At 39.6% G+C, this 17,162-nt stretch overlaps 1 protein-coding gene across 1 annotated transcript in view; it reads right to left on the reverse strand.

The window, feature by feature from the left end:
* The window catches only part of THOC1 (THO complex subunit 1), a 42,453-nt gene that overhangs the window by 4,786 nt on the left and 20,505 nt on the right, over positions 1-17,162 (reverse strand). Inside the window, exons 10-18 of the mRNA XM_066247595.1 lie at positions 11,881-11,989; positions 10,647-10,778; positions 6,360-6,460; positions 4,478-4,544; positions 4,229-4,279; positions 4,067-4,137; positions 2,700-2,795; positions 1,461-1,526; positions 406-489 (exon numbers count right to left, since the gene is read on the reverse strand). Coding sequence (XP_066103692.1) covers positions 406-489; positions 1,461-1,526; positions 2,700-2,795; positions 4,067-4,137; positions 4,229-4,279; positions 4,478-4,544; positions 6,360-6,460; positions 10,647-10,778; positions 11,881-11,989 — 777 coding nt within the window. The remainder of the gene's footprint in view (positions 1-405; positions 490-1,460; positions 1,527-2,699; positions 2,796-4,066; positions 4,138-4,228; positions 4,280-4,477; positions 4,545-6,359; positions 6,461-10,646; positions 10,779-11,880; positions 11,990-17,162) is intronic.

Below are 17,162 nucleotides of genomic sequence, written 5' to 3' on the forward strand. Positions count from 1 at the left end.
CACCAGAAGTTGTAATGTTTTTGCTGGTATAGGGTTTTGCCTTCAATTTGTAAAAAAATCTGACATTCGTGAAGTATAATAAAGTGAAGCACAATTCAATGAGGTTTGCCTGTACTGGGACTTCAGGGGAGCAGAGAAAAGAGGTGATACTTGGAGAGAGATGTAGGCTCAAGGGGAATTTTTCTTATTTTTTGAAACAAGTGTGATTATAAGTCACGCTTGTTAATTAAGTCAGCGGGAATGGCCACTGAAATCATATGTGTAATAATGTGAACTTGGTACATAAACTCACCTGCGAGGAAAAGTACTACTCTATCAACTGTCTCCCTTAATAAGCATGCTAGTATACATCAAATTCCTAAGAAAAAGGATCGGAGAAAATTAGCTTTGAGAAGCCTTACTTACTTATATTCATTTTCAACCATGCTTTCAGGGTCTGCCTGTTCAATGGCTTCTTCAAAGAATTCCTCCAGAGTTGGCATATATTCCCTGGAGGTTAAAAATAACTAGTGAGGATCATGTGTTCTTAAAACATACTCATAAAATGGTGGCAAAGATGGCGAAGTTACCCACACTTGAGTTTTAAGGAGGTAAATGAATCAAAACAGGTTAAACTTCTCAAAGGAAACAACAAAGAGTGGTAAGCATGGTACTCCAACGTGTTCCCTACCGTGTTCCATGTGCTGTAACATGCACTGTACTCCACACTGGAATGTAGGATGTCACTAATCAGAGGGCAGCCAGGGTTTACTAGCACTGGATTTCTCCAGCAAGGGAAGATTTCACATGTCCACTTTCATATGGAATTATTTTCTTTAAACCAGAATTAAGCAGAAACTAATAACCAGGTATACTATTTCCTGAATTTAACGTTAAGCTTATTTTAGATTGTTGTCATGGTAGCATGGTTGATTTTTCATTGCATCTTGAATTTGTTTTTAGAAATAAAAATTTGAGACAGAAACAAGTAAGTATGACCTAAAGATCTGATCAGAAGAAATCTTTGAAGCGAGAAAAATGGGCTCATTAGAGAAAAATCAATCATCAAATCTTATGACTTTCATTAAAATAACATGAACATTACAGGCCTATAAGGTTGCTTGTGAGTTTACCATCTATCCCACTTTTCTTCTACACGTCACACAAGACAAAACAGGGTTCATTAACACTAAAATCCCAGCCAGACTATCATTCGTAAAGGTTTGGAACCATTTGCTAGTTTGTAATGAACACTCGTTTAAGGTTCCCTCTTTTGTGAATCCTTATTTTCTTGTGATTTCTAAAATTATTTTATTAGTACCTCTAAGTGCTATATGGTCGGAAGCCATATTTTGCTGTGCCAAAGTCAACCACAATAAACTTAATTTTCTTTTGAACTCTCCAGGTAGCTGACAAAGGCCATTCTACTTGCCTTAATATTTCACAGAAGCAGTTCGTAATGTGAAACATTTGAAACTTGCCTTGTGTCTGATTTACAGGCTTCCATATTGTCAGGACAGAGATTCCAAAGTCTTGTTAACTCCTCACTACAAAATAGGCACATAAACAAATACATTTTTAATGGACACCATTCTCATACCTTAAAGCTATAAAAATAAATTTAATAGTGGAGTTTTAATTTTCTTCATTTTTGGTATTTAGCAAATTTCCTACAAATATATATTGAATGATAATCATTACTTTTTTTTTTTTGTATTTTTCTGAAGTTGGAAACGGAGGCAGTTAGACAGACTCCCAAATGCGCCCAACTGGATCCACCCGGCATGCCCACCAGGGGGCGATGCTCTGCCCATCTGGGGCATTGCTCTATTGCAACCAGAGCCATTCTAGCGCCTGAGGCAGAGGCCTTGGAGCCATCCTCAGCGCTCGGGCCAACTTTGCTCCAATGGAGCCTTGGCTGCGGGAGGGGAAGAGAGAGACAGAGAAGAAGGAGAGGGGAAGGGGTGGAGAAGCAGATGGGCGCTTCTCCTGTGTGCCCTGGCCGGGAATCGAACCTGGGACTCCTGCATGCCAGGCTGATACTCTACCACTGAGCCAACCGGCCAGGGCTATGAAATTGTTTTTAACAAAACCCTCTACATTATTCAAAACAGACAAAGAAGTCTTTTATTATTATCCATGTCAAAAATGCTTGAGGTAATTAAATATTTCATATCCTCAAATATCCACAAAAATTTTTAACACTGCCTCTATAAAATTAATTTTGACTATTATCACAACTGCATACTACCTTACTTCATTCTTTCTAAATGAACCTTAATAAGTTGAATCTATGGAATGCACACCAGGCCAACGCTCTACCACTGAGCCAACCGGCCAGGGCTTAATCATTACTTATTTTCTAAAAATATTATTCAAGTACAGTGTAAAGCAATTAACAGTTAACTAGAAGGTAATAGGACTATGGTATCTATTAATAAATAGAAATGAGCTGGGTCAGTCTAACAGCAATTGTATTATCTGGACATGGTAAAAATATTGTAGCCTAGAGCCATAGATTTTGGAAGCCGGAAACAAGCCTAGTTGCATGAATCCACATAATGGGCCTTATAGATTGTTGCGAGGTATTTCTGCTTTAGTCATCTATGTATGTATCAAACATACAAAAAGCGGGAAAAACACAAATACTGGAGCGTTCTTAGAGTAACATCTTCAAAATAAAATAAAAACATTCCACATATGGATGCAAGTTAACTTACTTTCCCATCAGAATCTTTTTGTTGGGTCCTTTCCCTAGGAAGTCCTCTGGTGCTGATCTCTTCCGTACCACTCTCATCGGCTTGGTATCTGATGCTCTGTGGTGAACAGAACATACTGGAATTATAAAGGGACAGCAGAAATGGAAGAGTGTTTAATGTAAAAGAAAACTTATAGTTGTCTTCCTTCAAAAGATGAAAACTTCATATTATTATAGACCACTCATTAGGTAAAAGACAAAAATGCCACACCAGGGTACAAATTACAAGAAGGAGGTATACAACTATTTTTTAATTTTATTTTGTTTTTTTTTTTATGAGGGGTCAGTTAGGGAAAACAGTAAGATCACACTCAGGACTTCCAGGTCGTCCTACCTGCCCCCCCCTTTTTTTCTTTCTGTATTTTTTCCCGAGGTTAGACAGACTCCCGCATGCGCCTGATTGGGATCCACCCAGCATGCCCACCAGGGGGCGATGCTTGGCCCATCTGGGGCACAGCTCCGATGCAACCGGAACCATTCTAGCACCTGAGCGGGAAGCCCTGGAGCCGTCCTCAGTGCCTGGGCCAACCTTGCTCCCATGGAGCCTTGGCTGAGGGAGGGGAAGAGAGAAACAGAGGAAAGAGAGGGAAGGATGGAGAAGCAGATGGGCACTTCTCCTGTGTGCCCTAGCCAGGAATTGAACCCTGGACTTCCACACGCCGGGCCAACGCTCTGCCACTGAGCCAACTGGCCAGGGCCCTACAACTATTTTTTAAAAAAGATTTTATTCAGAGAGGGGAAAGGAAGAGAGAGGAAGGGGGAGGGGCAGGAAGCATCAACTCTCATATGTGCCTTGATCAGGCAAGCCCAGGGTTTCAAACCAGCAACCTCAGCGTTCTAGGTCAATGCTTTATCCACTGTATCACCACAAGTCAGGCTACAACTTTTTTTCAATAATTAATAACAGACCGCCTGACCGGTGGTGGCACAGTGGAGGTCCCATGTTTGAAATCCCATGGTCTGTGGCTTGACATGGGATCATTTAAATGGTCACTGGCTTAAAGCCCAAAGGTCGCAGCTTGATCCCCTACCCCTGTCAAGGCACGTATGAGAAGCAAACAATGAACAATTAAAGTGATGCAACTATGAGCTGATGCTTCTCATCTTTTTCCCTTTCCTGTCTCACTAAAAAATAATAATAAAAATAGACCAATTTATTCTGGGAGCTTGATCACAAGAAATTTGAGGTAAAAACTTCAAATAAAAGTGGTTGTATTAAGTTCAACTTAACTTTTATATGAAATAACATACATCTCTATATAATAAAATCATACCAAATTATATCTTAGTATTTTTCATATTGCAAGAGATGAGTATATAGTTATTTACCTTTCTTTCACAAAACTTGGGCAGCCTTCATTTTTCCATGAGTTCCAATTTTCTTCAGTGTTTAATATATGCTGAGAAAAACAAAGAAATTACATTTCCCCAATGGGAGCTCCTGAAATTCTATTTGGTGCTATGACTACTATGTAAATATAAAACACATACCTCTACCATCTTTGAAAATCTTTCTCCATCGGGTGGGTTTTCAGATAGTAGCTGTGATTAGAAAGAATATACTAAGCTTTCAACAACTTTCTGCATCATAGGAGTGGTTTGTAGGCAGAGAACCAAGAAGTGTTTGTGGTCTTGTACCTGAGCTTAACTTTATCCTTATTTTCCTATTTGGGGCTGAAACAAAGAAAATTCTAAATTTCCATTTTGTTCAATCATGGGTTTGTTGCATGTTGAACTTACTTGATAAACTGATTTTGTAGTATCTTCAATCCAGAGTGATTGCTCATCAGTTAAAACATAGTTTGAACTATAGAACAAAGCAATAAAAGTATGCTTTAGTTAACAGTAATGCATATTCAATTTTAAGGTTTATATACTGTTTTGAAAAAACAAGACATGTAACAAAATAAGTTAACCATGATGTTAAAAATGTCAAAAATTACCAAGACAAGAATAATCACAAATGAGAGAATTACAAGAGAAACTTTTTGTTCTTCATCCTCAAGATAACATGGTTAGAATCAAAGATATAAAAGTATATAAAGGAGAGTAAAACGTTCAGTTAATCTGATTACATATGAACAAAGCAATGTTTCTTAAATAAGTTTAATATGTGATGAAACCTCTGGGACAATATTAACATATTCTTCTACATGAGACACATTCAGATAAAACATACTATATTCCTTTAAAATGTATTCAAAATATAATGGATAAAAACCCAAAACCCCAGAGAAGGGTGAAAGCAGACCCAAACTGTTAATAGCTGGCATTAATCCAGTTCAATGTACTAGGCGACTTATAGCCATTCAATAAGTATTAACAGACTGCCATGTGCCGAGATCTGAGCACTTCACATGCCTTATTCATGTAATTCTCAGAATGAGTGAGTATGTGTGCATATTAAACATATTACAGAGGTTCAACGATTTGCCCAAGACCATAAAGCTTGAATTCAAACCTACATCTGGCTGCGAAGCCCTTGATCTTTCTACTATGCTATACCAAACCTCCACAACAACCAAGGATAAGAAAGAACGTTTTGAGTGCTTGCTATGCATCACCTTAAAATTACAAGTCTGAAAGAGAGCTGATTGCTATTAGTGAGTGATGAAAGTGGGATTTAAAACCAGAAGGTAGTCAAGTCATGTTCCTTTTCACAATGAAAACAATACTTTGCAAACTTAACAAAAATACCAACAAGTAACAGTGAACTCGTAGTTATGGACAGCACAAGAGGAAATGGTCTACACTTTGGGTGGAGGTATTCAGAGAGTAGAGGTCCTGGTTAGGGTTTTTGAAACCCAAAGAAACTGCGATTCCTGTGCTTCAAAGATTTATTTCTGCTTTTTAAGACAATTTCATAACTTGTGAAAGAAGTAGTATTGTCTTAATTTACAAATTAGGTTTGGAGAAGGCCTGAGGTGAGAAGGGGATGATGGAAGTTTGGGAGCAAAACCTCTGCACACCGATACAACAAACTCCTAGGAAGCCTTGGCACTCAGCAGGAAAAACACACAAGGAAAATGGATAAAGTCGCATGACCAGGTGGTAGTGCAGTGGATAGAGCATCAGACTGGGATGCGGAAGACCCAGGTTCAAAACCCTGCGGTAGTCGGCTTGAGCACGGGCTCATCTGGCCTGAGCACAGGGGGGTCACTGGCTTAAGTGTGGGATCACAGACATGACCCCATGGTTGCTGGCTTGAGCCCAAGGTCACTGGCTTGAGCCAGGGGTCACTCACTGTGCCGGAGTGCCCCCCCCCCCCCATCCAGGCACATATGGGAAAGCAATCAATGGGCAACTAAGGTGTCGCAACGAAGAATTGATGCTTTTCATCTCTCTCCCTTCCTGCCTGTTTGTCCCTATCTGTCCCTCTGGTTAAAAGAAAAAAAGAAAAAGAAAATGGATAAAGTCAACTTCCTTTCTCTAAAACAAATATCCTAACATCTAGTTTCTCTAACAAAAGCTTGATTACCTAATGCTGCAAAAGAATGTTTCAGGGATGTGACCTTTATACATAAAATGAGCCCAATATTTAAGAAAAACACATCAATCAGCAAGTCCTTCTTTTTGTGACTTATAAACTATTAATACTATCCATTTATTAATTTATACTTACCTTTTGAATTTGACCTGTCCCTTGAGATATTGGAATAAAATGAGATACTGCAATAGGATGTGTCGTCGGAAGTTACTGTCACTCAGTTGTAAATCCATCAGCTACTCGAAAAACATATATACAAAACAATGCATTAAATTCAAGTTTTGCCTAAAGGTAGAGATTAGGCTATTACAGAAATGAAAGATTTCAATTCTAAAACATTTGCTGAAAGCTCACTGCATACAAGGCAACAGTGCACAAGCCCGGAAAGAGTGGCAACGGCTTCATTTAGATTTCTTATCCATATTATGTCATGACATGTATTTGTATTGGTGGACAACAATGTTATATTTGTTTGTGGTCCCGAAGTCAGGAGAGGCAGAAATATAAGAAAGTAAAAGGGGCCCTGGCCAGTTGGCTCAGCGGTAGTGCGTCGGCCTGGCGTGCGGGGGACCTGGGTTCGATTCCCGGCCAGGGCACATAGGAGAAGCGCCCATTTGCTTCTCCACCCCCACCCCCCTCCTTCCTCCCTGTCTCTCTCTTCCCCTCCTGCAGCCAAGGCTCCACTGGAGCAAAGATGGCCCGGGCGCTGGGGATGGCTCCTTGGCCTCTGCCCCAGGCACTAGAGTGGCTCTGGTCGCGGCAGAGCGACGCCCCGGAGGGGCAGAGCATCGCCCCTTGGTGGGCAAAGCGTCGCCCCTGGTGGGCATGCCGGGTGAATCCCGGTCGGGCGCATGCGGGAGTCTGTCTGACTGTCTCTCCCCGTTTCCAGCGTCAGAAAAATACCATAAAAAAAAAAAAAAAAAAAGTAAAAGGCTGCCACTTTCTCACATATAAAAAAATAATGGCTAAAGGACAAGTCTATAAACACAAGGGTTGCTGTTCATTTTTGGAGCCCTCTGAAGTACCTGCAACAGAGTTGGTGCTCAATGATAAATAAATGAGAAAGAATTATGGTGAGTCACATGAATTTAAAAAAAATTGTATCATTGTTATGTTATTATAGATAGGGAAGAACTAGAAGGTCACTTCAGTATGTCTTTTTCCTCTTTTTTTTTTTTTTCATTTTTCTGAAGCTGGAAACAGGGAGAGACAGTCAGACAGACTCCCGCATGTGCCCGACCGGGATCCACCCGGCACGCCCACCATGGGGCGACGCTCTGCCCACCAGGGGGCGATGCTCTGCCCATCCTGGGCGTCGCCATGTTGCGACCAGAGCCACTCTAGCGCCTGAGGCAGAGGCCACAGAGCCATGCCCAGCGCCCAGGCCATCTTTGCTCCAATGGAGCCTTGGCTGCGGGAGGGGAAGAGAGAGACAGAGAGGAAGGTGCGGCGGAGGGGTGGAGAAGCAAATGAGCGCTTCTCCTGTGTGCCCTGGCCAGGAATCGAACCCGGGTCCTCCGCACGCTAGGCCGACGCTCTACCGCTGAGCCAACCGGCCAGGGCCCTCTTTGTTGGCTTTTAAGATTTTCTCTTTACCCCTGAATTTATAGCATGATGTATCAAAATATGTATTTATCTTTTCTTTATTTTGAATTTTTTTAGATTTTATTTATTGATTTTTGGAGAGAGGGGGAGAGAGAGGAAGAGAGTGAGAGTGAGAAATATGGGTGAGAAGCAGGAAGCATCTACTTGCAGTGGTTACTTGCTGTACGTGCTTGTATTTATCTTTCTATATCAGGCTTGGTAGTTGTAGCAAACTTCGAACTTGAGAACTTGGGAATACCTTCAATCCTTTTCAATACAGTTTTTCTCCACCATTTCCTCTATTTTACTCTTTGGAAATCCTATTAGGTATATGCTGCAGTTTCTCAGTGTATCCTTCTTTGTTCTTACTTGCTCTTTCACATTAACCAAAAATTCCGCCAGTGCTGTATTCTGGGTGAACATCTCATCCCTGTCTTCCAGTCACTAGTTCTCTTGTCTTTATGTCCAATCTCTAGTTTGCATACTGTGCTTCACTTTCTCTTTTCCTTTTTTTCTTTTTAATTTGGTGAGATGAGGGGAGGCAGAGACAGACTCCCACATGTGCCCTGACTGGGATCCACCCGGCAAGCCCACTAGGGGGCAATGCTCTGCCCATCTGGGGCTGCTGCTCCTTTGCAACTAGAGCCATTTTTTAGCACCTGAGGTGGAGGCCATGAAGCCATCCTCAGTACCCAGGGCCAACTTGCTCCAACTGAGCCATTGCTGCAGGAGGGCAGGAGAGGGACAGAGATGAAAGGGGGAGGGGTTGAGAAACAGATGAGTGCTTCTCCTTTATGCCCTGACTGGAAATCAAACCCAGGACTTCCACACACCAGGCCAATGCTCTACCACCAAAACAACCAGTCAGGGCTGTGTGCTTCACTTTCAATGACCGTATTTTTAATTTCCAAGACTCCCAATTAGTTGTCACATTCAAATCTCCTATTTCATTTCCAGAGAAACGTTTCAGTTTCACAATTTATTTTCAATGGATGCTCTATCATACATTTTTTGATCATCTAAAACATATATTTTAAAGTCTTGGACAGCTGTGTATCTGGAATAAATACATGTATATTCCAGTAGTTGATTTTGCTGGTAACTTTTCTTAGCATTAGATATTTTTTAGGGATTTTGGATTTTTAATTTTTCAGAGAGTTTTGAGAGAAAGGCTTTTGTTTTGGGATGTTTGTTTCTTCCCTTCTTTCTCTCTGTACATCCATGCTTTTCCTGTCTAGTAGTTCTGCATTTGGTTCTATCAGGGTCCCTGGCTCATGTTTCAAAAAAGTTTTTTGGTTGTATTTTTTTTAGCAAGAGAGACAGACAAGGATAGACAGACAGCAAGGGAGAGAGATGAGAAGCATCAATTTGTTGTTGCAGCACTTCAGTTGCTCATCAATTGCTTTCTCATTCATGCCCTGACTGGGGGGCTCCAGCCAAGCTAATGACCCCTTGCTCAAGCCAGGGACCTTGGGCTCAAGCCAGTGACCATGAGGTCATTTCTATGATCCCAAGCTCAAGCCAGTGACCCCATTTTCAAGCTGGTGACCTTGGGATTTCGAATCTGGGTCCTCAGCATGCCAGGTCAATGCTCTATCTACTGTACCACCACCTGGTCAGGCTGGAAAAAGCTTTATGGTAACTTTTTGGAGCAGTCCTTTCATGAGTATATTAGGGATATCATATATCTTGTCACAGAGCAAAGAGATAAACAAAATAGCATGTCTTTGTTATTCCTAGACCCACAACTTCCCATGAAACCATAGCCCTTGGCAGAAAATGGATATTTTTCTTAGCTTCTTTCCAAAACTGGGTTATGCCCACCCCAGTCTCTGGCTGCAAGCAGTGAATCTGCCTCTGGCCCCACAAGAAACATATCTGGTCTCTGTCACTTTCAGTCAAACTTTGGATGCTTAAGACACAGAGTCCAGCATACCTGAGGCTTCAGTTTCATTTTTGGTATTTCTGGTCAAAATATCTTGTTTCTGGAAGCTCAGTTTGTATTTTTTTTGTTTTCTCTTTTTATATTTTACCTGGCATTGCTATGTATTTGGAGAAAAGGGGGTGAGCTTAAAACATAAGCCCCATGTGCCATATTGACTAGGAACTTACAAAATCTCTTATATTTGAACAGAATTTACAGAATTTACTTATTTAACTATATAAATAAGACTGACAAGCCTAACCAGGCAGTGGTGCAGTGGACAGAGCATCAGACTGGGACGCAGAGGACCCAAGTTCGAAACCCTGAGCTCTCCAGCTTGAGCGTGGGTTCACCAGCTTGAGCGCGGTGTCACTGGCTTGAGCAAGGAGTCACTTGCTCTGCTGTAGCCCCCTGGTTAAGGCACATGTGAGAAAGCAATCAATGAACAACTAAGAAGCTGCAAGGAAGAACTGATGCTTCTCATCTCTCTCTCTCCCTTCCTGTCTGTCTGTCCCTACCTGTCCCTCTCTGTCCTTCTGTCTCTGTCACCAAAAAAAAAAAAAAAAAAAAATTGACAAGGAATTTTTAAACCCCTTGTTTGTACCTAAAAGACAAACTAACTGCAAAATATTTTCATTAATGCACATTATACCACTACTTGAGGTTTAAAATATATATACCTGACATTAATTAAACTGCATTTATTCTAAAATAAGTCTACAAAATAGACAACGCAGAACACCTCTTTTACCTGTGACACAAAATTAGTCTTACTTGTACAAGGAAAGAACAGGATTCTAAAAACTAACATTTAACTAAAAGTAAAATTAAAAAAGCATTTCTATTGAACTTAAAAAAGTACATCAAATAAAAAAAACATTTTATTATGCTTAGTGAAAAAGAAAAATTTGTACCTTTTCACTTGTTAAAAATTTTGCAAAATATACATGTTCTCCTCCTGTTTTTAATTCTTCCATCTTTTTTCTTGAGGCCTGAGTATCATCTAATTTATAACTCTTGAAAACAGCTAGAACTTCCTCTGAATACTGCAAAGTAAAAACATCAATTAGTTTTATTGGGCATTGTTGCCCAACTTGGTGCTTTTCTATACCAGAATACCTAGAATTTATTCCTAGTTATTGTACATGAATATTGTAAAACAGATTAAGAATGCAAAATTAGGATAAAACTTTTTTGTATGAGACTTCATAGTATTGTAAAAATAAGAATAAACTCTCTACTCCTGATGAAATGTGACTTCTTAGGCAGTCTGCATAAGGGGAAACCAGAGAAAAGAATGCTTTGAGAGTATATAAGAATTTACAAGTGAAATTAGCTGTTTCACCAGCTGTGGAAACTCTCAAGCATTTCTTGTGCTGAAGACTATGACAAAATAAAACAACGATGTCCACTCCTATTCAGTTCCTCAATTCCAGATGATTTCTCACTCACCACTTTAACTTGAATTTGGGTGGTGGTTAAAAAAACAACTGCATATACAACAAAAACACTTAATAGAACAGAACATATACCATCCCACTTTTAAGAGCTATCTAATAACCTTGGATTTTGATTCTAACAGAAAAAGACAACTGATCTTTAAGTAGCAAAGAAAAAAAATCCAGAGAATTCTTAGAATACAGGGCTTAGTAAACTTTTTCTGTAAAGGGTCAGAGAGTATTTTAGGCTATATGGCTCTTATGGTCTTAGCTGCAAGTAATCTCTGCTATCACAGCACAAAAACAGCTACAGTTAACATGTAAACAAATGGGTGTGGTCCTGTGCCAATACAAGTTTGTTTACAAAACAGGCAATAGTATGGACCTAGTCCAAGGCCATAATTTGCAGACACCTGTTCTAACAGAAAAGCTGAAATAATTTTGTGCAATGTAAAGACAGAATGTATTCTGAAAAAAATAATCAATTTATGTTGATAATACTATGTTAAAAAGCTGTAATTACTAACTCAAATTCTCAAGTAATTTACAATCAGTTAAGCATATACAATTTAGGTTTTGTATATTATGAAATGGTATAATAAAAACATAAGAGGTAGAATTATATAGTAAAAAGTATTCTAGACGAGAGTCAAGGTTTGGCTCTGCCATTAGCTGTAAAATATTGGGTAGTTTGGAATTGGCAACTCACCTTGAGAAAAGTTTTCCATGAAACCTTCTCATAGCATTGCACAGGATTCCTGAAGTAATCCTGAAGTGACCAGAATTTTCGATACAGGTTGTAATCAATTGGAATGGAGCTAATAAAATAAATGATATATTTAAATAATTTAAATCTTTTAGAAATACCTAAGTGCTCTTAACTTTTCTCGGGTTACAAACCATTTTAAGAAGTTGATGAAGCTATAATTTCTTTCCCCAGAATAGTACCCATTCATAATATAAAACTTTATAAATGATTTCAGGGGAAATTAATAAATGGACCATTTTTATGTATGAGAGAACCCCTAAATTTTGGCTGGATTCAAGATTATTCAGAATTAAAGACTATGTATCCCTGAAGGACCCAAGACACTGTATCTAGTTCTTACTGTACATCCTTTACAAGCCAAGGCTTTAACAAGAACTGGCAAAAATCCAAGTCATTTTGGTCCACACACTTCTGATTTTCAACTTTCTCTGTAATTTTTGTCCCTGTCATTTCCCTTATAATTTTCTGAGTACAGCTATGTATCTGGGATGTTTGTTATATTTTATACAACATTTAGAACTGTTTCATAATAGCAGAATTTTCAGATACTAATTTCAATATTCCTAGAAATGTAACTGTATTCATCCTTTTATAGATTTTTAAAAATAGATTTGTATAAAGCTGCTGTTTGAAACAATAAATTCAATGATGTTCGAAAAAATAAAAATAAAGACTATTTTTCCCAACCTCTTTTGCAGCTAAGTATAGCTATGTAATTAAATTTTGGCCAATCAGTTGAGAGTGTAAGTCATATGTGACTTACGGTATTTGCCGATATATAAGATGCTCCCATGTATAAGACGCACTTTATCGTTGGGGCACAAAATTAGAAAAAAAGGTATTACATAAAGTTACTGAACTCAAGTTTTATTCATCATAAATTCATACAACTCATCACTGTCAAAACTCCCATCCATTAGCTTGTTCTCATCTGTGTCTGACGACCAATCACTGTCTCTATATTCCCTCATCCTCAGCTCCATCTATCACATTTGAAATGCCACACTTATTAAATGACTTGACAGCGATCTCAATTTTGGTATTATCCCAGGATCTTTTCACCCAGGTACAAACTTCTATAGTTGGTTTCTTCACTCTTCCTGCTGGTGTCAAATTGTCCCCAGAAGACTTCATCCATTGGTCCCATTTGTCTCTCATGGCAGTTTTGAAGGGTTTGTTAATTCTGACATCAAGTGGTTGGAGCTGAGATGTCAAGCCTCCAGGTATGACAGCAAGTTTTTGTTTCTTGCTCTGCAGCAATCTTCTTTGTGTTTTTTGTTGTGTGTGCTCTGAACTGATCAAGCACCAATAGGGCAGGTTTGCATAAGAGCCCACCTGGTCTCCTACTCCAAACTTTCTCAAACCAGATCTTCATCCCATCCTGATCCATCCAATCCTTGTCATGAACGTGGACAATCACTCCTTGAGGAGTGTCCTCTTTTGGCATTGTTTTGCACTTGAAAATCAGCATAGGAGGCAGCTTGGTTCTGTCAGCACAACAAGCTAGAACAACTGTATAATGGCTCTTTTCATGGCCATTTGTCTTCACAGTTACAGTTTTCACCCTGTTTTTATCAACAGTTCTGTTACTTGGGACATCAAATTGAAGGGGGACTTCATCCCTATTTGCAATCTGTCCCAACTCAAACTGATGTGTCTTCCAACATTGAATGACAAAATGATGAAATTCAAGGATCTTCTGCTTATACCTTTCAGGCATCTTTCGGGCAAGTCTAGTGCATGTAACGCATGCTTAGTCTATTTCATTTCATGAACCTGAAGCACCATTGTGTCCTTTGAAATTAGTAACTTCTTTTTCATCAGCAATTCTTCTTGTCTCATGCTGAACCATCTTTGTGGACACAGGAATTCCAATTGCCCTTTGCTCTTCAATCTGTATCTTCAATTCCCTCTCTACATCAGGCCATTTTGCTGACTTGTCTCTCCTGGCCTTCTGCTGTGGCGTTTTCAGTAGGGTTTCTGTTTCCTGTAGCTAGTCTGGGATTGATTTCTCAGTTGGAAGAGGACCAAACTTATGTTCAGCAGTACTATTTCCATTCACTTTTGCAAACTGGATCACTTCTAACTTGAACTCAGCACTGTACTGAAATCTTTTCTGAGCCATTTCTGGGCAGAGTGTGGCAAAAACATAACCTACTGTAATATACCAGTAACAAGTGCGAGACAATGAGCGCAAAGACAACTAATGTGAAAAAGTGGGAAATGCAAGTAAAAAAATCTACAACCACTGTATATGACACACCCAGGTTTTAGACCCCAAATTTTTTGGGTGGGGTGTCTTACACATGGGGAAGTACGGTATTTGGGCCACATTATACCATTTTCTTTTTTCCATTTCTGTTGGCTAGAATGCAGATGGTAAGATGAGCTTTCCTGGATTATAAGAAAAAGCAAACCGGGATGGTACACAAAAGTTAGAAGAACATGGGTCCCTAGACTGCCTGTCTCTAGATTTTTAATTATTTTTATTTATTTATTTATTCATTTTAGAGGGGAGAGAGAGAGAGAGAGAGAGGGGGGGGGGGAGGAGCAGGAAGCTTCAACTCCCATATGTGCCTTGACCGGGCAAGCCCAGGGTTTTGAACCGGCGACCTCAGTATTTCAGGTCGACACTTTTATCCACTGCGCCACCACAGGTCAGGCCTGTCTCTAGATTTTTACATGAGAAAGAAATCAACTCTAAATTGTTTAGGCTAATATTAATTTGAATCTATTTTAAAAGCTAAAGGCATTATATCCTTACCAATACATTAAGTTAATAAGTCCTAATATGACACAAACGTATTAGATACATAACAATTTAGTGTTATAAAGTTAAGCCCCTTCTTTAGTGTCTTTCTTAAGGCATTACTAATTCAACTTCTAATTTGGCTATGTTACAAATCTAGTGTCAATACAGATTCTTATAAATTTTAAATATATAAGCAATTGTTATACTATAAAATGGTTTAATTTGTAATATTAAAACAAACATTTCAGACTGTTTAAATCCATGAGATTGTTTATTTCCTTATTTTAGTGAGAGGAGGGGAAGCAGAAAGGCTCCCAGATGCGGCCCGACGGGCATCCACCTGGCAAACCCCCTACTGGGCAATGCTCCGCCTATCTGGGGCTGCTGTTCGTTGCTCAACAACCAAGCTATTTTAGCACCTGAGGCAGGCCACGGAGCCATCCTCAGCACCGAGGGCCAACTTGCTTGAACTATTTGAGCCATGGCTGCAGGAGAGAAAGAGAGAGAGAGAGAGAGAGAGAGAGAGAGAGAGAGAGAGGGTAGAGAAGCAGATGGCCGCTTCTCCTGTGTGTCCTGACTAGGAATCAAACCCGGGACTTCCACTCACCAGGCTCTCTACTGCTAAGCCAGCCAGCCAGGTCATGAAATTGGTTTGTTTTTTTTTGTATTTTTCTGAAGTTGGAAACGGAGGCAGTCAGACAGACTCCCGCATGCACCCGACCGGGATCCACCCAGCATGCCCACCAGGGGGCGATGCTCTGCCCATCTGGGGCATTGCTCTATTGCAACCAGAGCCATTCTAGCGCCTGAGGCAGAGGCCTTGGAGCCATCCTCAGCGCTCGGGCCAACTTTGCTCCAATGGAGCCTTGGCTGCGGGAGGGGAAGAGAGAGACAGAGAAGAAGGAGAGGGGAAGGGGTGGAGAAGCAGATGGGCGCTTCTCCTGTGTGCCCTGGCCGGGAATCGAACCTGGGACTCCTGCATGCCAGGCTGATACTCTACCACTGAGCCAACCGGCCAGGGCTATGAAATTGTTTTTAACAAAACCCTCTACATTATTCAAAACAGACAAAGAAGTCTTTTATTATTATCCATGTCAAAAATGCTTGAGGTAATTAAATATTTCATATCCTCAAATATCCACAAAAATTTTTAACACTGCCTCTATAAAATTAATTTTGACTATTATCACAACTGCATACTACCTTACTTCATTCTTTCTAAATGAACCTTAATAAGTTGAATCTATGGAATGCAGTTAGCATTTTCGCTAAGCTTCATGCCCATACAAATATTCTAAGTAATTACAACTGCAATTTTACATGGGAAACAGGAAAGTAGCGTTAGTGATCCACATAGGACCATGATCTTAATAGTCTTACTATCTCTATTCTGGCCAATAAAAGGAAGTTAACATCCCACTTTTCATTTTTGGGATGGATGTATTGAGTATTACTTTCTTTTTTATTTTAAAATTTTTTATTTTTATGATTTTAGAGAGTTGAAGGGAGAGAAAGAGACGTTGCCTTGTTGTTCCACTTATTTATGCATTCATGGTTTCAGTTACCTGCAATCAACCATGATCCAAAATATTAACTGGAAAATTCCAGAAGTAAACAATCCATAAGCTTTAAATGGGAGCTGTTCTGAGCAATGTGATGAAATCTCACACCATCACGCTCTGCCCTGCCCAGGACGTGAACATCCCTTGCCAAGTGCATCTGTGCTGTTTTTATGCTGCCTTCTCATTAGTCACTTAGTGACTATTTTTATTATTATATCAACTGTTATAGAATCAAAGTGCTTATGTTCAAGTAACCCTTATCTTCAGAAGGTCATCAGTAGCCTAATGCTATGTCACAATGCTTATGTCATTCAAGTCACTTCATCTCATCATGTAGGCATTTTATCATCTCACACCATCACAAGAAGGGTGAGCAGAGTACAATAAGATATTTTGAGAGAAAGAGACCACATTAACACACTGTACCTCTATTACAATAGTTATAATTGTTCTATTTTATTATTAGTTATTGTTACTCTCTTATTGCCTAATCTATAAATTAAGTTTTATCACAGGTATAGAAAAAAACAGAGGATATATTGAGTTGGTACTAGCAAGTTTTAGGCATCCACTGGGAGTCTTAGAACATATTCCCCACAGATAAGGGGGGACTACTGTACTTTTTAAATGTTAAGCTGATAATTTTATACAATAAAATTGTTTTTATTTATATATTTTTAAGGTCTTATTTATTGATTTTTTTGAAAGAGAGATAGAAATGGGAGGAGGGGGAAAGCGGGAAGCATCAACTCGAAGTGATTGCTTCTCATATATGCCCTGACTGGGCAAGCCTGGGGTTTCGAACCTGCAACCTCAGCATTCCAGGTCTATGCTTCATCCACTGCTCCATCATATGTCAGGCAATAAAGTTGTTTTCAATACAAAAACTTTTATTGGTGTATTTCAGC

The sequence above is a fragment of the Saccopteryx bilineata genome, chromosome 11 (assembly GCF_036850765.1).
Source record: "Saccopteryx bilineata isolate mSacBil1 chromosome 11, mSacBil1_pri_phased_curated, whole genome shotgun sequence".
In the NCBI taxonomy this organism is placed as follows: domain Eukaryota; kingdom Metazoa; phylum Chordata; class Mammalia; order Chiroptera; family Emballonuridae; genus Saccopteryx; species Saccopteryx bilineata.